The following is a 22,389-nucleotide window of genomic DNA, read 5'->3' on the forward strand; positions in this document are numbered from 1 at the left end:
AATACAGACAGCAAACACTAACATCTGTTTTCTGTATTCCTGTAAAAATCACAATACATAATCTGAAGTGCTAACATGCTTTTCTCTACATTTAAAAGAACACCTGCGAATGAAACCACACATCGGTGGTAATTATTTCAAATAATTCCAAACAGAATGTATTTCATATGAAAGTTGCACACTGCAATACTGTATTTGAGTCTTTGCCTTCCGTTTATCATGAAGGAGACCAGACCAGTACACCAACACACACACAGTCATAATCCTTTATTTTGCTCCAGTTTGTTAAATAAGTCCAAGCTTCTCAGCCTTGACTCCCGTTCTCCATCCTTCCACAACATGATGAGATGGTCAGTAGAGCAAGTCACCAGGACACTGTCATTAAAAGGCAGAAACATCTAAAAAAAAAAATCAAAAACAAAAAAGGAAAGCGTTGTGTTAGTATTGCAGAACTTTCCACCAGTGTACACCAGTAGCATGTGAAGCTGTCACACCACACTACCTCAAAAACCACCCCAAGAATATTTCAATGGATGCCAGACCTTCTTGCTGTCCCACATGTTCCACCGAGAGAGGGCTTTTTGGTACTGAGCATCTCAAATGTCTACCTTGTTTGCACTAGCGAGTACCTGCTTTCTTATTGAGCAGGGTGCTATTGCATGAGGCGCTTGCTACACAAGCCCTGTAGTTTTGTATTGTGCAGGAAGGTCTCGCAGGTGTATAAACTCAATGTCCATGTGCTGAAGAGAAGTACAGAATCATCATCTCAATCCACTGCTGAAGAAATGGCACAGAACTGCCATACGGATCAACCTTTTGTAGCAACGACCCAAATACCGCAGATGAGGATACATCAAAAATGAATGTTTACCTGCTGCATGCACGTTGACAGAAATGTATTTATGACCTGTTTCTAGCAGTATGTTTTAATGTTACTGTTACGTGTATATATAGTTCATCTGCTCTTCAGACCCTACTTGTTGCTGAAGAAGGATTTTACACCCAAAGCAGAGAACTGGATTATTTCGTGACCTACAAAGCAAGCTACAAGCCTTCCTTTTAGACACATGACCCCAGTGTCAGCCCCGCCCCTGGTACCTGCACAGCTCCAGAGTGCCCGATGAGGTCCCCGGTCAGTTCCAGAGAGCGCAGGACCAAGCAGTCCGCCCCCTTCTTCACTTCCTGATTGGGCGGCTGTTTATTCGCTCTTCCAAACCCCCACATGCCAAAGAATGCTGAAAGAAATGCACAACAAACCAGGTTGAAATTACTTAAAGACACAGAACACAACAGTGGTTGCAGCCTGGTATAATAGTTGCACAGTTTAGTTCACCCCAGAGGGTAACATGTTAAGCTAATAATTCGTTGTTGTTTTTGTTTTTTCATATCACACATGTGCATATTAAAATGTCCCTATTTCAACAATAAAGACAAAAATACAATAGACGCAATACAATCCTGCTTCTACTGTAATCTATGCACACAAGGTATATTTATATATATATATATATATATTTTTTTTTTTTTATTGTTTTCATATAGCAGCGTGACACACTATTGCTAGGATTTCAGATAAAGGTGGTTAATAATACAGAAATTTAAATAACACAAAATTCGGTCATCCCTGTTACAAACCACATCAATGACGTTGCTGTTAGGCAGCTTCTGTGTGGGAAAACTTCATTCCAGCAACTCCAGCTAGCAGAGTACCGTCCACACATTAATCACAGGTCAGGAGATACGATGCGCCTCAACTGCAGTATGTAACATCCATTATTTATAATACATCTGACCCTGCAGTCCTAGAAACCTTCAAATCATGTATTATACATGCTCACAAGTTTACATGAGCCAAGCGATGTTCTAATAAGGGAAGACTTTACCCAACTGAATGATACAGAAATGTAGCAAAACAAGACCTTATATCAGAGGGTGAATGAATCTCAGAAATGTAATTCCCACTTCAAAGCAGACAAGCATCTGGGAAGTATTTCTTTCAGTGACATCCCCAATTCTCTACTGTATGAATCCGAGCCAGACACACAAGGACAGCTCCCAGGAAAAGCCAGCTGTTTGGCTGCATCCACGATGATGCATTTCATTTGTGCCCGTTATCAGCCTTCTCAGCAGACAGTGATGTGGTGGATCTCCTGGTTCATGTGTGCCCGGTATCAGCCTTCTCATCAGACAGTGATGTGGTGGATCTCCTGGTTCATTTGTGCCTGGTATCAGCCTTCTCATCAGACAGTGATGTGGTGGATCTCCTGGTTCATGTGTGCCCGGTATCAGCCTTCTCATCAGACAGTGATATGCTCAATCTCCTGGTTCATTTGTGCCTGGTATCAGCCTTCTCATCAGACAGTGATGTGGTGGATCTCCTGGTTCATGTGTGCCCGGTATCAGCCTTCTCATCAGACAGTGATATGCTCAATCTCCTGGTTCATGTGTGTCTTTGTGACAGAAATACAATGAGTTCTGGTGATAAATCTTCCTCCCGACCTGTGAGGGCGCTAAAGAACGGGAGGAGAAGTATCTGGAAGGGCTGGCCTGACAGTTCGTTTCCGGGACCGGAAAGTGGGTCAGCCTGGAAGGAAGCGAGACTCTGTTGTAAGACCGTATTGATTTGACAGGTAAACAAGGGGCAGCTGCAAGTAATAAGGCAGCTGCAACCGTTTACCTAGATATCATGCGGGATTACATATAGGGGCCAGGGTAACGCTGTTCTTTTCCTTCGTTTGGGTTAAGCCAAGGACCGAGAAGGACGGTATTGTGAAGTGCTGTATTACTCTGTAAAGAGTTGAGTGTGTGTGTGTTTTTTGTTTGTTTATTGCTGTACAATAACTGTCTGTGTTTTGAAACCACCAGACAGCTAAAGCACATCCGGAGCTGTCGCCGTGGGCCAGCACAAACCGGATCACCACCTCACAACTGTCACCGAATAAAAAGTGTATTCATTCACCACCAGCACGACTGCACGCACCCGGGACGGGTGAACGTGTTTTTGTTTACTTTGTTCAGGACTGTAAACCTGTGTTTTTCATCCCCGCGCTCTACACATCGTTGTGTATTGCCGGGGCTTATTATTTACGGTCGCTAGACCAGGATTTAAAATAAATAAAAACATTTGTCACTGGATTACCGTTGTCTGCCTGTCACTCCTGCACCGCATCACCGCTACACCTGTTCTCCTTACTAACCACTTTGCCACACGTGGTGTCAGACTACGGGATCATGGACCGCAACGCACTGGCGGAGCTGCTGCAGGCGCTGGAGAGCAGGCGCGACGCAGAGGAGAGAAGGAGGGAGGAGCGCTACACGGCGCTCATTGAACGGGTAGGGCTGGCCGTTGCTGCAGCGACGACCCCTACCACAACACCGCTGATGTCGCCCCCGAAGGCACGGGCAATGAAGATGTCGGCGGAGGATGACCCGGAGGCGTATTTGGTGGCGTTCGAGCGGCTGGATACCGCGGCGGCTTGGCCGCGGGAGTTCTGGGCCAGCCAGTTGGGACCCTGCCTGATTGGGGAGGCTCAGGCAGCCTACCAAGCCATGAGCGACCATCACGCCACCGATTATGACCTGGTCAAGCAGGCTATCCTCCGCCGGCTGAACATCACCACGGACACCCACCGGGCGCGATTTAGGGAGTACCGGAGAGCCCCGGAGACACGCCCCAGGGTGGTTGCAGAGCGGTTGTGCGACCACATGGTGCATTGGCTGACCCCCGGGAAGAAGACCGCCCAGCAGATGGGGGAAGCCATTGTGGTAGAGCAATTCTGCCATGTGGTCGGCGCCGAAACCCAGGCGTGGATACGGCGCCACAACCCCGACACCCTGGAGGAGGCGGTCAAACTGGCCGAAGACTTCGAGGACTCCCTGACCTCTGCCCGGATCGGGATCCTGTCGGCCCCTGCCCTTCGGAGCAGCCGACCTCTCCCTCCCTCTCCTCCAACACCACCACCACCACCCCCCACGTTCCAGGGACCCAGACCTCCCAGAGCACCGACCCCATTGGGCCCCCTTGCCTCCCCCCCATGGAGACCAAGGTTGGCCCCCAGCTGGGGTAGAGGTGCTGCCCCTGCCCCGTTGCCATACCAGCAGCGGGACAGATTTCTGACCTATGCCCCCTCTGTCCCTCCTATCTGTTTTAGGTGCCACCAGCCGGGACATCTGGCCAGGTCATGCCCCGCTGCCATGGAGTGTGACGTGGCCGCGTGCAATTGGGCACCTGAAACTGGTAAGCGTGGGGAAAATGGTCGGGAGGGGCCTTGTTTGATTAATGTTGTGTTAGGGAATGTGAAAACCCACGCATTAGTGGACACAGGGTGTGAGCAAACCTTGATTAGGACAGCTCTCCTGGGCGGTGTGTCGTGGCGGCCACGAGGTCAGGTGGCCATCTCCTGTATCCATGGAGACACGGCGGCATACCCCACATTAAAAGTATATTTATCGGTAGGACCGATAAAACGTCACCTTGTAGTCGGGGTGGCGGAAAGGTTGCCACACCCAGTTATTCTGGGTCGAGACTGGCCAAAATTCAAAGAATTGATGCAAACAATGGCAGTCTCAGCCACACACGTAAACGTGGCAGAAAAAAAAAAAAAAGAGGAACGAATTGGTGATGTGTTTCCTTTTCACACTGAAATGTTTTCCCCTCTTTTCCGTCCTAGAAAAACAAATAAGGAGAGACGGACCGCGAAATGGGAGGGAGCATTTGTGAGACAAGGCTGGGGTCTGGTGAGAGAGTGCTGCAATGGTAACAAACGCCAGTCGAAGGGAGTGGGAACGCAGTGTGACCGAGAGAGCGAGGTTACTGGACCGACTAGAGCAGAGGTTATTCCAGCCCCTCTCAATGTACCGGACCCGTGGTACTCAAGCGCGGACCTAGTGTGGGGCCAACATAATGACCCGTCACTGATGCACGCTTGGGGGCAGGTCCGGTCCATTGAAGGTAAGGATGTTGACGGCGCTGGGGCGCTAGTATATCCACATTTCAGTATCAAGGGGCAATTACTATATAGGGTAAACCTAGCCGCGGGCACAGGACAGCCTGTAACACAATTGTTGGTTCCCCCGTCTTGTCGGACCGAGGTCATGAGGCTGGCGCATGATATCCCTTTTGCGGGGCACCTCGGAGCCGAGAAGACGAGGGAACGGATATTGGCTCGATTCTATTGGGTAGGTCTTCATACTGATGTGTCAAGATATGTAGCCACCTGCCCAGACTGCCAGCGAGTAGCGCCGGGTCGAGTGCGCCCCGCCCCTTTGGTCCCACTGCCGATTATTTCCACTCCTTTCGAGCGCATTGCAATGGACATAGTCGGCCCTTTGCTACCTTCTGACTCCGGGTATACGCACATTTTAGTAGTGGTGGATTATGCAACGCGATACCCGGAGGCAGTTCCATTGAGGTCCACTAGTGCCGCTGCAATAGCCACCGAGTTAGCACAGATTATGGCCAGAGTAGGGATCCCCAAGGAGATTTTGACCGATCACGGAACTAACTTTTTGTCCAATACGTTACAGCAGGTGTACAAAATATTAAAAATACGTCCCATCAGGACGTCCGTTTATCATCCACAATCGGACGGTCTGGTGGAACGTTTTAATCAGACCTTAAAGTCGATGCTGAGGCGATTTGTGACACAAGAGCAGAAACATTGGGCATCACTTCTCCCCTACCTCCTTTTTGCAGTGAGAGAAGTGCCGCAGAGTTCAACGGGGTTCTCCCCCTTTGAGCTCCTGTACGGCCGGCAGCCTCGCGGCATTCTCGACCTGCTGAGAGAGGGGTGGGAGGAGCACAAAGGCTCGTCTAAAAATGTAGTGAAGTATGTGCTCCTACTCCGAGATCGCCTGGATTTGGTCGGTCGTTTGGCCCAAGACAACCTCAGATCGGCTCAGCACCGACAAGAGCAGCATTATAACAAAAATGCACGGATTCGAACCTTTCGACCAGGGGACAAGGTAATGCTGCTACTTCCCTCATCAGAGTCAAAACTGTGTGCTAAATGGCAGGGGCCGTATGAGGTGATTCGGGCTACAGGGAAAGTAAATTATGAAATTAGACAGCCCGATCGCCGGAATGAACGTGAAATTTACCACATTACTTTGTTGAAGCCCTGGCAGGCAAGAGAGGTCTTATTTATAGCCCCAGGCAATATGGAGGATGATTTAGGTCCCTGTCCAGAGACCCCGAGCACAAGAGCGATTTCAATGGGGGAACAATTAGTTCCGGATCAGCAAAGAGAGCTGCGTAAGCTTATTGAGGAGTTCAGCGATGTTTTTTCTGATGTGCCCGGCAGGACGAACTTAGTTGAATATGACATTATCTCTCCCCCAGGTGTCACAGTGCGAGAGAGACCGTACCGGATCCCGGAAAGTCGACGAAGTGGCGTTCGCAAAGAGGTACGGGATATGCTCGAGCTTGGAGTGATTGAACCTTCCAGGAGCGAGTGGTGCAGTCCTATTGTAATAGTGGCTAAGAAGGACGGCACCAACCGCTTCTGCGTAGATTTCAGAAAGGTGAATGCTATTGCCAAGTTCGATGCGTATCCCATGCCTCGGGTCGACGAACTTTTAGACAGACTGGGAAAAGCGAGGTTTATTTCCACTCTGGACCTGACGAAGGGATACTGGCAAATCCCTCTAACCCGCAGCTCCAGAGAGAAAATCGCATTTTCAACACCAGAGGGGCTGTTCCACTTTAAAACCATGCCGTTTGGGCTACATGGTGCGCCCGCTGCCTTTCAGAGACTGATGGACCAGGTTTTACGCCCACATCATGAATATGCAGCAGCGTATATTGATGACGTGGTGATTTACAGCTCCACCTGGCGAGAGCATTTGGCTAGGGTTGCAGCCGTTCTTCAGTCTCTAAGGGCAGCCCGGCTGACAGCTAACTTGAGAAAATGTGCGTTTGCCAAAACAGAGACTCAATATTTGGGATTTGTAATGGGAAATGGAAGGGTGAAACCTGTGGTCACCAAAATCCAGGCTTTGGTTGATGCAGCGATCCCCAAAACCAAGACTCAGGTGAGGTCACTACTGGGCTTAGCCGGTTATTACCGCCGCTTCATCCCCGAGTACGCCACAGTGGTTAACCCGTTAGTCGACCTCACCAAAAAGAGTGCTCCAAATTTAATTAAATGGTCAGCTGAGTGTCAGGGGGCGTTTGATACGATTAAGCGTAAACTTTGCCAGGCCCCCACTCTTATTACCCCAGATTTCACCAAGAGATTCATCCTCCACACCGACGCCTCGGATGTAGGTTTGGGTGCAGTCTTGTCCCAAAAAGTAGCTGGAGTAGAACACCCGATATTGTACCTGAGCAAAAAAATGTTACCTCGGGAGCGTAACTACTCCGTAGTCGAAAAAGAGTGTTTGGCCATTAAATGGGCTACTCACTCTTTACGATACTACCTGCTGGGACACTCATTTGATCTTGTCACAGACCACGCCCCACTCCAGTGGTTAAGCACCATGAAGGACAGCAATGCTCGGATAACTCGGTGGTATCTGGCATTGCAGCCCTTCATGTACCACATGGTACACCGTGCGGGGAAAGACCACCAAAATGCGGATTATTTTTCCCGGGAGGGGGGAGCAATGGGAAAGGTAGATTTAGCCGAGTGTTCCTTCGGCTCCACTCTGAGCGGTGGGATATGTGACAGAAATACAATGAGTTCTGGTGATAAATCTTCCTCCCGACCTGTGAGGGCGCTAAAGAACGGGAGGAGAAGTATCTGGAAGGGCTGGCCTGACAGTTCGTTTCCGGGACCGGAAAGTGGGTCAGCCTGGAAGGAAGCGAGACTCTGTTGTAAGACCGTATTGATTTGACAGGTAAACAAGGGGCAGCTGCAAGTAATAAGGCAGCTGCAACCGTTTACCTAGATATCATGCGGGATTACATATAGGGGCCAGGGTAACGCTGTTCTTTTCCTTCGTTTGGGTTAAGCCAAGGACCGAGAAGGACGGTATTGTGAAGTGCTGTATTACTCTGTAAAGAGTTGAGTGTGTGTGTGTTTTTTGTTTGTTTATTGCTGTACAATAACTGTCTGTGTTTTGAAACCACCAGACAGCTAAAGCACATCCGGAGCTGTCGCCGTGGGCCAGCACAAACCGGATCACCACCTCACAACTGTCACCGAATAAAAAGTGTATTCATTCACCACCAGCACGACTGCACGCACCCGGGACGGGTGAACGTGTTTTTGTTTACTTTGTTCAGGACTGTAAACCTGTGTTTTTCATCCCCGCGCTCTACACATCGTTGTGTATCGCCGGGGCTTATTATTTACGGTCGCTAGACCAGGATTTAAAATAAATAAAAACATTTGTCACTGGATTACCGTTGTCTGCCTGTCACTCCTGCACCGCATCACCGCTACACCTGTTCTCCTTACTAACCACTTTGCCACAGTCTTGCATCAGCCTTCTCATCAGACAGTGATGTGGTGGATCTCCTGGTTCATGTGTGCCCGGTATCAGCCTTCTCATCAGACAGTGATGTGGTGGATCTCCTGGTTCATTTGTGCCCGGTATCAGCCTTCTCATCAGACAGTGATGTGGTGGATCTCCTGGTTCATGTGTGCCCGGTATCAGCCTTCTCATCAGACAGTGATGTGGTGGATCTCCTGGTTCATGTGTGCCCGGTATCAGCCTTCTCATCAGACAGTGATGTGGTGGATCTCCTGGTTCATGTGTGCCCGGTATCAGCCTTCTCATCAGACAGTGATGTGGTGGATCTCCTGGTTCATTTGTGCCCGGTATCAGCCTTCTCATCAGACAGTGATGTGGTGGATCTCCTGGTGCTTTGATTTGTGCAGGGATATCTGAATCGCATTACAAGCATACCATCAATGGGAGAGGATGGGTGAAATGCACATGATTCTTGAACGGGGTTTAAAGCTTTAGAAACTAATATGGAATCCAGACTGTGCAAATTCACAGTGGCTGTCTCTCCGGTGAAAATCTGCTCAGGAACTGCCGCTTTAATGTAAATCTGCATCCGCTGAACTGACAAGCCCACAATGCTGGAGAGAAATGTCTTACCATCAAGAAACACTTCTTCACAAGTGCTACCCTTAACAATTGCATACAGGCAAGCTCCTATTCTTATTTTCTTGGTAAATGAATCACTTTTCATTTCTCCCAACAGTACACTGTGAAATCATTTTCTTTAATACCACCTTTAATGATTCTTTTCTCGATTGAGGATAGCCAAGACTTTTATATCCATTGTTTTCATTCCTAATCATTAGCAACATTATTACTGGTCCCATTGGGTCACCCAAAACGAGGCAAAAGCATCAAGTGATTTCTGTTGGTTAAAATTACAAACACTAAAAAAATAAACTTCTCATAAGAAGTTAGAACCATTCTGTTTTTGTTTACTCAGTTAAGCCCTGTTTTCGCTTACTTAAGAAAACACAACACAATCAGTTTCTGTAAGCAAAGGAACACACATATGCAGGGATTCAAATAAGGGGTCCGTGGACATGCATGATCTTTAAAATGTGACCCCTAATAACAGAGCGCGAACGCAAATGTGGATTTAAGCAAACAGGCACGGAATCCCCTGAACTGAGACAACTAATACAAGTTCACAATCTCCTAGAAAACTACAGCACACGGAAAGCCTTTCACACAGGGCTGCTGCAGACAGAGTGGACAGAGGGCAGGAAGACAGCACAGCCTGAAACTGCACATGAAGTACTAGTAGCAGTGTCATCGTCACTAGACTTGGTATTACTTGCTATTTCCTGTGAAGAGGTACATTGACAGAGCAATATATATATATATTTTTTTTAAATTTAGTCGTTGCCAATTATTTTTATTATTTTCTCCCAATTTGGAATGGTCAATTATTATTTGAAACTCAGCTGACCGCTACCACCCCTGCGCTGACTTGGGAGGGCGAAGACGAACACACACTGTCCTCCGAAGCGTGTGCCGTCAGCCGACCGCTTTTTTTCACACTGCAGGCTCACGATGCAGCCACCCAAGAGCCACAGCGTCGGAGGACAACACAGCTCTCGGGCAGCTTACAGGCAAGCCCGCAGGCGCCCGGCCAGACTACAGGGGTCGCTGGTGCGCGGTGAGCCGAGGACACCCTGGCTGACCTAACCCTCCCTCCCCCCGGGCGACGCTCGGCCAATTGTGCGCCGCCCCCCTAGGAGCTCCCGTCCACGGTCGGCTGTGGAATAGCCTGGACTCGAACTCGCGACGTCCAAACTATAGAGCGCATCCTGCACTCCACGTGGAGCACCTTTACTGGACGCGCCACTCGGGAGCCCCCTTTGACAGAGCAATATTAAGAGATCTGTATAATGGTTTCACTAATTTCTTGCAGTACTGCACAATGGTCTAGCAGCAGATATGAATTCAACCATCCTTAAACTCTTCCTCTCAATGTCAATAAAATCACCCCAGCAGGAAGCAGGTCAAGTTAAAGGGCCGTGTTCTTGAGATCATTAAACAGAGTCTCTAACCTGAGGATGCATGCTCAGCAGGGGGAGGGAGGTCCTGCAGCACCCAGAAACGGACACTCCCATCTTCTGAACAGGAAATCAGCTGACTGTCAGACCAAAGGGGAGAACACGGCTTACAATGTGTCTGAATTTAACTCAAGAGCAAGATTAGCAAAGACTGCTTTTAATTCAACATGCAACCATAACAAAAACTAATAAATAAAAAAAGAATACAGTTTTAAAATAAGTACCAGCTATTGATCTTTCATGATACAACATGTATATGTTTTAATCACAGGCATGTGTTTGATTTTAATAGATGCATTTCATAGCGATGGGAACACATATTTCCCAAGTGCCTGTTATTTAAAATGCTTCCAGTACAAAAGGCAATCCAGCTGGAACCACTGAAGGAGTATTTTGGACACAATCTCAGGTAGCCACAGCTGTAAAAAGACAACCCTTTAAATAAATGCACATACCCATTGGGTAGCTTCAAGGTGTGCAGCACGTCCGAGTCATGCGCGGTTTTCCTGTACGCAATCACATTCTTTGTCAGCAGGCTGTAGACGTATATACCACTTCCAATGGCAGCAATAATGTACTGTGAGGGAAAATATTCAGAATCACAAACCAACAACATCTCAACGTCTTTATCCATGTCTTCATACTCAAACGGTCTTTTAAAAGTATCATTTTAGTATTTGTATTTTATTGTTAAGGATTAGTTATTTGATGCCATGATGTTGAATTGTGATCATAATAAAAGCAAAGAAGTTCTTAGTAAGAACGTGCCCTTCAGAACAATGCATACAGATAGCATCACCTTCTCAGAGAGACACATCTTTCATTCTACCTAAACGGTCTTACGTCACAAATTAAAACCCATTCTTACCTCCCCATCGGAAGTCAGGTGTTGTACAGACATTTCATTCTGCTTGGGTGATAGTAGTTTGATTTCTGACTGAATGTCCGCCTGTGCAGTGTCCCCGAAAACACGTTCATATGACTGAATGGTCCAGTCCAGGGAATCCCAGACTATCAACTCACCCACATGAGAGCCGCTTGCAAAGGCCTGGTCTGTCACAAATGAAAACACCATCATCAGTCAAAATACACCTTTGCATTCCTGGACCCAGTTTGGTAACATCATGTTATACGGAACTAGAAAATACAGTAATTCCTGGTGTCTGTTCACAACATTTACATTGCAATCTGAACCCTAAAACTACTGACTCCGTGTCACTCTGAGATTCACATGAGGCCTGCCATGCTATAAGCAACAACCGGAGATACAACATCATCAAGCTCAGACTCATCACTGGCATATATAATACTGTATTACCTAACGCCAGGTCTGTATGGAAAAAATGACCAGATTTGTAAAACCATGTTCTTTTGTAATCCCCATATTTAGATATTAACAGACTGTTTCAGTTGTGCCATTCTGCCTAAAAATACAGCTTTAATAGGAGTCCCTGGTCTCTTACATAGTTTAACCCTTTACTGCCCTGGGTATGCTCCCATACCTATTTTCTCAATGCCAAATATATTGGACACTGGGCAGCAAAGGGTTAAATATTGTGGGTTTTATACTACCATGGGTTTTATACTAGTTTTTCCTGGTAAAATCTAAATAATACATAACAATTATGATTTCCTCATTCTAAAAAGTATATGCTCAAGTAAACCAGAAATATACATTTCAGGATTGTCTGTATTTATAATCCAGTTTTGACAAAAGGCAACATTTCCCTAAATAACTGTGACAGATCTGGAAAATGAAGCATCAGCGAAGCTTTCATTTAGTTTGTAAAGCGGTTATGTATTTATTTATTCTGTAGTAAAGTCAGGTATTTTCACTGCTGCTTTCAACAGTATTGGTATAGCTGCAGCATCTCCTTACCATTCACGCTGATCAAAGCCCGGACGCTGTCCTGGTGGTCTGAAAGTCTCTTGACCTCCTGAATCTCCCAGCTTTCCGATTCAGAGGCTGGCACCTTCAGTCTGTATATGACTTCGAACCAATACACAAAGAAAAGTTTGAAACAAACCACACAACCATACATGTGTTAAAGTGTCATTTTACAGCCTTTTCTATGCAAGGTATGACCGTCATACAATTGAGATTTCTTGATTCCTCTATTATATGGTACCTCAATAGCATATCTGCACATAAGAAAATGTTGTTGTCCTTTTAGTTACTGTGAAGGGCGAATTCAAATTGCTGATTGGCTACATAACGCAATAGAGCGATCTCATTGGCCGAGTCATGTGGGAGATCCACGTTATGTATTTTTATTAGAAAATAAGAACTCTAGCACTTTAGTGTCCAGCTTGTGAAATTCCAGGTCTGGAAGCTAGCTGTTATAGATGTCTTGTTAAGTTAGCATTGCCAACTGAGGCTTAATTCCACTTATCTAGTTATTACAAAACCTGATTTACTGGCTGAAGCCTTTAGAGGAGTGTGGAAAGTCAGCTTTCAGTGTAAGATAAGAATGTGTCGAAGACATTTTGGGGGTTACAGAACACCCTGCAGTGTTTACAAGAAACACGTTGCTGCACCGTTCAAGTATCCAGTGTTGTCCAAATCACAGTGATATATTTTTCAACATAATCCTGACTGCCTTGTTTTTATTCACACATCACAGGTCATAAGCCATGTAGAAATGACTTGGGAGCGGTCTATTCCCACAAGTCATTCATTCCAATCAGAGCCCCAGCATGGTTTATAAGAGGCAGCCTGATCTGGATACACTATGATGCTCATGATAGGAATTCTCCTGTTCCAGATGGAAAAAGTTTATGACTCGTGATGCTTGTATTGGTATTGAGTTTAAAAGTATATGGCTGCAATCCAGTACGTACAACAAGAGATACAGCAAAGGTAGTCATGCATTACTTGTAAGCACTGCAGGGTGTTCTGGTGCGTCTTTAAGATATGTACAGCAGTCACATTTATTTTATTCCATTTCAAATGATTTTATTCAAGAGCACCTTGCTACTGGTCTGGAATATCAGATATATTAACAAATGTATTATTTGCATGTTTAGGATTAAAATGTACATCTTTTTAACTCCCTGGTGACTTTTTAAAACTGAGATATTAAAAGCACGCCTGTGCAGACCTCTCTAAGTGCAGCCCGTACCCCAGAGTAACCTGTTCTCCTGCAACACTCTGCCCCCCTGTGGATGTACAAATAGCACATCTGTTCTATGTGGTATTTCTTTCCTCCACTAGAGGCAGCTTGTTGCACAGGGACGGGTTAATGGTTGCACTCCGATGTACCTGAAGACACGTTTAGGAATTGTACTGAGGCCCGTACCAAGATGTTTTACTGAATTGAGCCCAGTGGGTCAAATGCAGTGTACCAGTGACCTAATCCACATCAAGAAAGACACATTTTTATTACATCAAACATATTTAAGTAAAAATAAATGTCATGTCTTTTTGTGCACATTTCAAACCGGCAGATCATACTGTACTTGCATTTAAGGTGCCAACACTGCTGCATAGGCACAGAAACGTTTAATTGCATGATATTAACTATATAAAACTTTAATTGTATTGCGTTAAACTGAAAACCAGTTAAACTGATAATATCTCGTGCGCACGACATAGGAATCTCGTGGCCACCAGATAGTAAGACGTGTGCATGAGATATATATTTCTTCTCTCATGTCCCCTCCCGGACTCTGTAGAAAATGGTATTAAATGGTACATGATTAAAAAGTGTATTTTAAGTGCTTAGCACGAGCAAGCATACTGAGTTAGTCGTATCCTTCACAGTACTAAGGTAATCCGCTTGAACAGGATCATCACGAATCTGACTTGGTACGCTGCAATCAGGATTTGAAGGTGTGCTAACTTTAGTCCAATCAAGTAGACTAACCCTGCTTAATCCACTAGTTAGACACATCAAGTGGACTCAATGTGGTACGCTGCAATTGACCCAGTATGTTTAGTTCATGCATTCTTGGAACAGCAAGCTTACTTAGTTCTTTGTCCATCGCCGCCGCAATGCAGTTCTTAGGCAGCTCTATGATGGCAGTGATTCCTGGTTAATGGGAAATGTAAAAAACAGACCTTAGCTATAGAATTTGTGTTGACAGTTTAATGGCTAGATGTTACATGTTTATGTTACGCTTTTATCACAATATTGATATTTTTACAACCACAAAGCTGCTTCTTTCTGAAAAAACAAGTTAAAACCATTCTACTGTTTATCTTGCAGCTTATATTGAAGCCATCAGTGAATGTACTTGTCATCTTGAGTTACCAGTGTCTCTCAGTTAAGTGGCTTTAACCTGAAGGCACAGAAGTTTCATGTATAATGTTCCGTATTACTTCAATGTGGTGCCGCGGCGTTTATTTTAAATTGATCAAAATGACTGCAGCCCTTAAACAAGGGCGGCGATTATACGAGGGAGGCCTTTAATAATAATACTATGCTTTACAAACGCTGCAATATTTTATTACATGATTTAAGGCATTTTAGAAACAGCGCCATGAGAGGCTCCGATCTGCAGCATTATACTCTTGTGTGTTTTTGGGGCTTGAATACAGTATATTTATTGACCATTAACAAGAACCTATTAGGTGGGAGTTGGGAGGTCAGGGGAGTACTGTACCAGCGAATCAGGAGTGTGTATTGGTTGCTATGGGGCGGGACAAGAAGAGGAGAGATTTCTGTTAAAACTAAAATATATCCTATATATACCCTATATATATATATATATATATATATATATATATATATATATATATATACACACACACACACATATACATACATACATATATATACACATATATACAGGACTGAGAAATTCCAATTGAATAAAAAACAAAACAAAACAACTAAACCCCCTACAAGAAGATATCTTCAGCCAGCTTTCGGACAGCGCTTAGAGTGACCGGCAAAGCTCTAAGTTCCTTTGAGATTAAGTTTTCACCATCCAAGCTGATGACAGACAGCCCTTGTTTCATCCCCTGCTGTGTTGGCACTGAACACTGTAAGTAGTTAATCTTGGGTTGTCTGTCGGGACTGTACTATAAAATAATATTTGCTTACTAAGGTGGGTGTACATTAGTTTGTATTACATGCTGGATTGAGGTTGCAGTCTCTTCGGGGGTGTCATGTGCATAGGCAGAGTTGCGCGTTTCTTTATTTTTTTGAGCAGGGGTAGAAAAAAAATACTTTTACGTTTCTTTATGGAGAGCGGCGTTTATTCAAGGGCGGCGTCTACTAAAAAGCTGATATTTGAGTGAGGCGTTAATTCGAAGTAATACGGTACCTGGTTCCTAGTCAGAGCAAGAACCTGTTGACAATGCACAATGGGAGACATTGCTGTGCCACTTTCAGACTCAAGAGTGGAAGCAGCACATAACTAACTTTGTTAGATCAGGACCTTAATAAAGGAAAGCCCAAAGAACTTGCCACATAATAGCAATACCTAAAGGATGCATAAAGTGTACAGTGCCAACCGTCTCTGATCTCCTTGTGTGTTCAATGTACACTGTAACTATCGCTTACCGTCTCCTGTGCTTGCAAAAAACGATCCCCTCGCACACTCAATGAACCCTACATTTTGGAAAACAGCGCACACCCCATGTCCAGTGTGCACACCCCATGTCCAGTGTGCACACCCCATGCATTGCGAGCGGGACCGAGCAGATTCATTTAACAGGCCTTGTTTAAAGCGCTCCTCTGGCATGCTAAAAGCAGGGTGGGTAAAGTCTGGAATAATACTTCGTACGATCAATCATCCTTTAAACTGTGCTTACATATACCATATTACCTATGTGTTATACAAGTGCAAACTGTACACAAAGTCAGACAATCCCAATATAAAATCTTTGAATTCAGCTGCATTTTTTTCTCAAATGAAAATCAAGGCTCGTCTGTAACATCAGCTTTTGTTAGTATTCATGTAGCTTGTGACTTATTATGACACACATGTAAACTGCACTCAAGTATACTGCATGCTCTATATATGCTGCATTACATGCATCCAGTGTATGGCACACTGTAGCTCTTGTAACATTTGTAAAATATGGTCAGTACAAATCACAACCTGCCAGAAAGAGAATTTTCTTGCTTAAAAAAAGTAGGACTTATGTGCATGCACTGGTGGCTTAATTTCATACTATAAATCAGAATGCCTGGAACTTGTTGCATGTATCTACCCCCGTGAAAAGTTTACATTGCTACTGTACCTGCATCATTAAAGACCTCTGTTTTACAAAGAAGCTCAAAGTTCCTATTCCAGACACACAGGACATTCCCTCCAGACAGCCACAAATCAAGCCTTTCCAGAACAAGCAGGCACTGCAAATGGAAACAAGATTGACTGTAACAAAAACAAGACTGTGAAGAAGAGAACTCTTCTCTGAGTCATCTTGAGATCACAAGCTTCAGTAGGGCTGATCTCAGCTTCATCAACATCAAGACGTTTTGGGGTCAATAAATACTATTTAAGAAACTGGTTATTGCTGTTTGCTTGTTAGAATGTTTGATCTGACAAACGATCCATACCTATAGTGCCTAATGATTATTGATGCATTGTTCAATGGGATACTTTATATTAACTTCGTGCTGCTAATAAGTGAGGTGAAGTGAGGTGTAGAAGCTTATCAGTGTTGACGAACCTGCAGCATGTTTTTTCCATCTATGTATTAAATGGGTTACTTTTCTTTCAACATTATCCAATACTATAAGTCTCTCTTCACATGAATGGTAAAGTCTCAACAAGAGCCAATAAATTGCAACCAACTACCATTTATCAACAAGACAGACACGGCATTCCAAGGGGAACAAATAAATATTACTGGAGCTTCTGGCAGTTCAGTGTCTGGTAACCTGCAATCTTTATGAACAGCTTATTCATTTCTATAAAAGGTATCCTATATCATCAACTAGTAAATTCCACACGATGCAGCGAATATGGGAACCTGAACCCAAAATGGCCATCTGGGACACTCTGTACACAAAGAAGCTTTTCTGTGTTTGTGTGTGTGTGTAGATAGGTCAACAGATACACAGGTGTTTGAGATGATCTTACGACACAGTGTGTGTTTTTATAAAGCGACAGCACTGCTAGTTCTTTTAATGCCATCAGTAAGATCAACACAACCCCATTGGTCAACAACATGTCCTCAGGAAAGGGTAAGGACATACAGAATGGTCTGTGACTCAGGAAAGTGCTCAGGATGGTTTTTACCCACCAATACTCACAAGGCTCTGCTTTAAAAGGATATTGAGGGTTCTAGAAAGAGTTCTGATTGTCAAATTTGTATTTATCTATTTTACTGCTTTTTAGGTTTCAAATATTAGTTACACTTTGAATTAAAAAAAAACAGGTATTATCAGTCTTTATTTCACATGAACACACACAGTGGGAGGAGACTGGGTCCTTCAGTATTTTATCATGTAGTATTCATAATATCAGGAAACATGAAGTGCAACTTTCTAACCATGTCTCCCTGCTTTGCCAATAAAAATGGCTTGATCGGCTTTTTATAATAAGATTTCTTAGTCAGGAACACTTACCTTCACAGACGAGTGCAAGTCTGTCACAGTCTGGACACGACTCCCAGTATCTGCATCCCACAGCTAAACCAGCAAGTTAAAGAAGTGTAACATTATCTGCATCCCACAGCTAAACCAGCAAGTTAAAGAAGTGTAACATTATCTGCATCCCACAGCTAAACCAGCAAGTTAAAGAACTGCAAATAGAAACTGAACGCATGAAACAAAGAAGTGAAGCTGACAATGGGCTTATTGAACAGCAGCACTAGAAAACACAGCAAAGAAGTACATGCCGTTTTTCATTTGATATTTTCTTTTTCTGATTTTTTTTTTGTACACAAAGTAATAAGTGGATCTGCACACAATTCTGCAGCCATGCTTTTCTCTTCTGTAATGCAGCTGAAGTTTTAGTTTTCAAATCAAATCAAAACAAAAACGAGACGAATTCTATTACCTCTAAAGATATTTCCTTTGCAACTCCCCACTCGATAGAAAATGACTCCAGCACTTCATGAGATCAGAACGAACGTGTGCAGATCACTCTGAGTGGTTTTCACTACAGCGGCAAACCAAACCTCGAAAGAGTGTCCGCTTTCATTAAGAAGAAGGATACACTGACGGACCTGTCCGAGGAGGCAGAGAGGATCATGGGGCAGCTCGATTCCGCACTGTGCTTCTGAAACCGGGTGATGGCGGTTATCTGCTGGCTGTGACCTCGCAGCTCATGAAGCCTCTCTCCTGTCTGAAACCACATAGTCACGGTCAACTTCATACACCCTGGCCCAAAGGAATTACATAAAGTAGCAGTGTCCCACAATCATGATGAATTTTACACATATCCATGACATTTCTGCAGAACCTTATTTTCTCTTTCTTTCATTTTAAAAACAGAATACAAAAAAGCTTATGAGCCTTAGTGGTCCAGTGGTTAAAGAAAGGGGCTTGTTACCAGGAGGTTCCAGGTTCAATCCCAGTTTTTAACAATCTTTCAGGTCGTTGACGGGTGCGAAGAAAATTTGTAAGCGAGAGTTGTTTTTCTATTTCAGCCTTCATTGCCATGTTTAAATCTTTTAGTTTCCGAGACTTTTTCATGTTATTATGCAATGGTCAAAAAGGCACTGAACACACACTCCTGATTTCCATGAGTCAAGCTTGGTGATCATGTGACCACAAGGCTGACAAGTATGGTGTATAATGAATGTGTCAAAATACAGAATTGTAAATGCAGGCATTGTGAAGAAAATAGTGTTACACAGCCCCATGTGTTGCTACAACTGTTTAAATAACGAAGCGGTAATTTATTTTCATTGTTAACATCCTGACAACTTTTTATAACTTTAAAATCTGTTTCAAAGCTCTTTTCAAAATGGCCGCTCTAGTGCACTGGGCTTTGAGATCCGTCCTCTAAATCACTGCAGGAACATAACAAGTGCTCTGGCTTTTCTGTTCCGCACCACATCATGGATAAGTGTAAACAGTTGTCAGGATGTTAACAATGAAAAGAAAAATTACAGGTATGTTATTTAAACAGTTGTAGCAACACGTGGAGACGTGTTTTACACTCACAAGCATGATATCTGGAAGGGGTAATACATCATCATATAAACATTACTCCAGAATTCATACCCTAAAATAATGATTTACATCAGAGTCTTTCGGATATACTGCTGTCCACTGAGAGGAAAAACTGTCTGCAGTGGAAACAAACAACAACAGTGCCCTCTATTGGTCTGCTCTGTATCAGCAGAACATTTCCTTGAACACATCATGGGCCATAAATCGCCTGAGTAATACATTTCTCCACTCTGTAGCGTTCACCTGGAGAAAGAGAATATAAACACGGCAGCGCATCCAGATCATGCTGCTTCTGCGACAATGCTGGTTTTACTTCATTTTAAAGCCAAATAAAGAGACCCACTAAAGAGACTCACGTACACATAAATGTTGTTTATCAAAGCCTCATGGACCATGTAAAATACATGCCATGCACAGTGTAAGTGCAATGTTCTGTAGTCATGTGATACAATAAGAGAGTATGCTTTTTGCCAGATAATACTGTGCTGTTTGTCTTGTCATATACGTTATACAGCAATTTAAACGGATTCCGTAACTGGAATACTTTCTTTCCCTGAAATACCAACCTGAACATTCCAGAGCAACACAATCCCATCATCCCCGGCTGAAGCAAACCTGCGGGAACACAAGGCACAAGCATTTATCAGTTCATTTTTAAAAGGTTTACCCCAGCAAACCACCAGACACTGTGGTAGATTTACAGAGATACACCATACATTCCCATGGTGTGCAGATTCCTGTTTTCATTTAAAACTCTTAAATACACAGCCACTCAGAAGTGGATGTTCGGTTTTTATCAACCTGATCTTTCATGGGTGACATACTTCCTTCCCAGTTGTAAACTCTCTACCTCTGTGTAGTTTCCTGCAGAATTTAGTGGTGAAGGTTGGTGGGCAGTGGAGCAGAGCGTTTCCTAAGATTGTCTTCTGAACTCTTGTTTTATTTGGATGTGTCAGCAATGAGAGAGCATTAGATAGGAGTTCTTTTTCACAGCCCAGCTTTAAACATGTGTATGCTGGAAGGTAGCGGTGCCTGGCGCCCTCTGACACTGCCAGCCCTCAGCGCTCGTTCCAAAACAGATTTGCAGGAAAGAAATAAAAGTAACTGTCGTGGAGGCTGATAAAGGATACACTTTCTTTCTTCAAAACCAATAAAAAAAACATGTCCGCAATCTGCTTTCATCTGAGACACTGTAAAGACAAGAGCAGCCTTCTGCAAAACCCTCAATAACAAAGGATTACTGGGGGAGGTGAGGCGTAAAACCTGACTTACTGGAGCCCACTGTGCTCCTTTGTTGATGCAGCTAAATAAAATAGCACAGATACTGTACAGCATTCAGAAATGAAAGGTAGAGGTTGGTATATAACTCTGAAAACAGCACAAAATGTTTATTTTTAAAAGAAAATCCATACTTCACTGTACCAAAAACAGGTGATGCTCTCTACATGTTCTTATCAAAAAAGAACAGCAAGATTGCTCGCCACACAAGAAGCTGCTGCTTACCTGAAGTCATCAATCCGCACCAGAAACCGAACCATGTCAAAGTGGCCTTTAAGCACCTGTAGTTCCGTGTAAGAGTTTTTCGGTTGTTCTTCTCCGATGAACAACACTGTAGTTTTCTGTGGACCAATCAGAAACACAAGGTAAATGGTACTTTTTTTCAGACAGAAATTGTTATATTAGGTGAAGAGTTTTTAATTATAATCCTGTGAATACGTAGGTCAATTTACAAATGTTTAACTCAAATGCTGCCACCATCTGTCACATTTGTTTCGGATATTACACGGCATTCACTAAAGAATGTACTGCTGGCATGCAGGGCTGAGGTCAATTCCTTTTTTTTTTTTTCAATTGCAATTCAAGGTCATTTAAAACATTTCTCATCTTTTGAAGGAATTGGAATTGTTTAAAATGGAACTCTAATAACTGATATTGTAAAAACCTGTGATTAACCGATAACCTATATGGCCCCAACGGTCTGTACTGTATTAACTGTTGTAGGTAGAGAGGTGAAATCCTGGATTCACCCACTTCTCATAATGTTATAAACACTGGTCGAGCCACCAATGTTTGGTCCCACTGAGATGGAGTGCTAAAGGGAATTTTCACAGGGAGCATAGCTTTTAAACGCACACAACCATGCATAACATCACACTTTGTTTATGCTGGTGTGTTACATCACCGTCAGGGTCTGTACTTCACTCACCTCTACAGGCCCCTGTGCTTCTCGGCCGCCAAGAAGCCATCGCAACATCCCTGGTTTGTGAGAATGCAACACAACAAGTGAATGAACATGAAACAACATTACGCCACTTCCCGTGCAGCCACAGCGCAGCAGGAGGGCCAAAGAATATTTAGGCAAGTATTTAAGCTGGTGTTCATTTAATACAGAATATCAAAACCTGTTCAGTACAAAATTCAATGCAAAGACCAATCAGCTACACGCATTTCTTGTGCTGCTACTTTACTGCTTTGACGACACAAAGAAGGTTTGCGTGATTATGATTAGCATTTAAGTAATGCACATAATATCCATGTATCGTATTATTAGAATAAAACACGACAGATCAGCTGACCGATCGTAAAAGCATCTATATATGAAATCTATGACATACATACATACTAGTACTAACTTACTTTCTGCAAAGTAGTTTATCGCCGCAACCCCACAGTGTGCGCTCCAGGACACGTATTTAATGTTGCAATAATAACGTGTTTACATCATCATTCGTATTGCTACGGCTGTATGCTCATTTATAAACACAACCTGTGTTGCACTTCCTGGCTCTCTCACGTGACAATGCAAAGACTGG

The 22,389-nt window shown here is 43.9% G+C and overlaps 2 protein-coding genes across 3 annotated transcripts; one reads left to right on the plus strand and one right to left on the minus strand.

Annotated features, from left to right (window-relative positions):
* Positions 1-252: 252 nt before the first annotated feature.
* On the minus strand, positions 253-22,389 carry LOC117404064 (WD repeat-containing protein 41-like). 2 transcript variants are annotated; one of them, XM_058993994.1, is made up of 14 exons: positions 22,214-22,389; positions 21,783-21,832; positions 21,080-21,195; positions 20,143-20,191; positions 18,615-18,743; positions 18,023-18,085; positions 16,690-16,801; positions 14,465-14,527; positions 12,376-12,486; positions 11,365-11,549; positions 10,952-11,073; positions 10,491-10,576; positions 1,099-1,235; positions 253-398 (listed from the first exon to the last, which is right to left on the minus strand). In XM_058993994.1, the coding sequence occupies exons 2-14, from the start codon at positions 21,828-21,830 to the stop codon at positions 258-260; spliced, it is 1,362 nt and encodes a 453-aa protein (XP_058849977.1). In that variant the 5' UTR covers positions 21,831-21,832; positions 22,214-22,389; the 3' UTR covers positions 253-257. The 2 variants fall into 2 exon arrangements, with proteins under 2 accessions (XP_058849977.1, XP_058849923.1); XM_058993940.1 differs by lacking the exons at positions 253-398; positions 1,099-1,235 and adding an exon at positions 8,285-8,831.
* On the plus strand, positions 3,634-8,270 carry LOC131698945 (uncharacterized). Its single transcript, XM_058994065.1, has 2 exons — positions 3,634-4,237; positions 8,075-8,270. The coding sequence occupies exons 1-2, from the start codon at positions 3,706-3,708 to the stop codon at positions 8,080-8,082; spliced, it is 540 nt and encodes a 179-aa protein (XP_058850048.1). The 5' UTR covers positions 3,634-3,705; the 3' UTR covers positions 8,083-8,270.

The sequence above is a fragment of the Acipenser ruthenus genome, chromosome 1 (genome assembly GCF_902713425.1).
Source record: "Acipenser ruthenus chromosome 1, fAciRut3.2 maternal haplotype, whole genome shotgun sequence".
NCBI lineage: Eukaryota > Metazoa > Chordata > Actinopteri > Acipenseriformes > Acipenseridae > Acipenser > Acipenser ruthenus.

Coding starts and splice junctions, on each gene's coding strand:
- LOC131698945 (XM_058994065.1), top strand. CDS start 3,706: ATGGTGCATTGGCTGACCCCCGGGAAGAAGACCGCCCAGCAGATGGGG.
- LOC117404064 (XM_058993940.1), bottom strand. CDS start 21,830: ATGTTGCGATGGCTTCTTGGCGGCCGAGAAGCACAGGGGCCTGTAGAG. Junction 12,487..14,464: donor GGCGATGGACAAAGAACTAA/GTAAGCTTGCTG, acceptor ATTGGTTCGAAG/TCATATACAGACTGAAGGTG. Junction 10,577..10,951: donor ACCTTGAAGCTACCCAATGG/GTATGTGCATTT, acceptor TTGGTCTGACAG/TCAGCTGATTTCCTGTTCAG.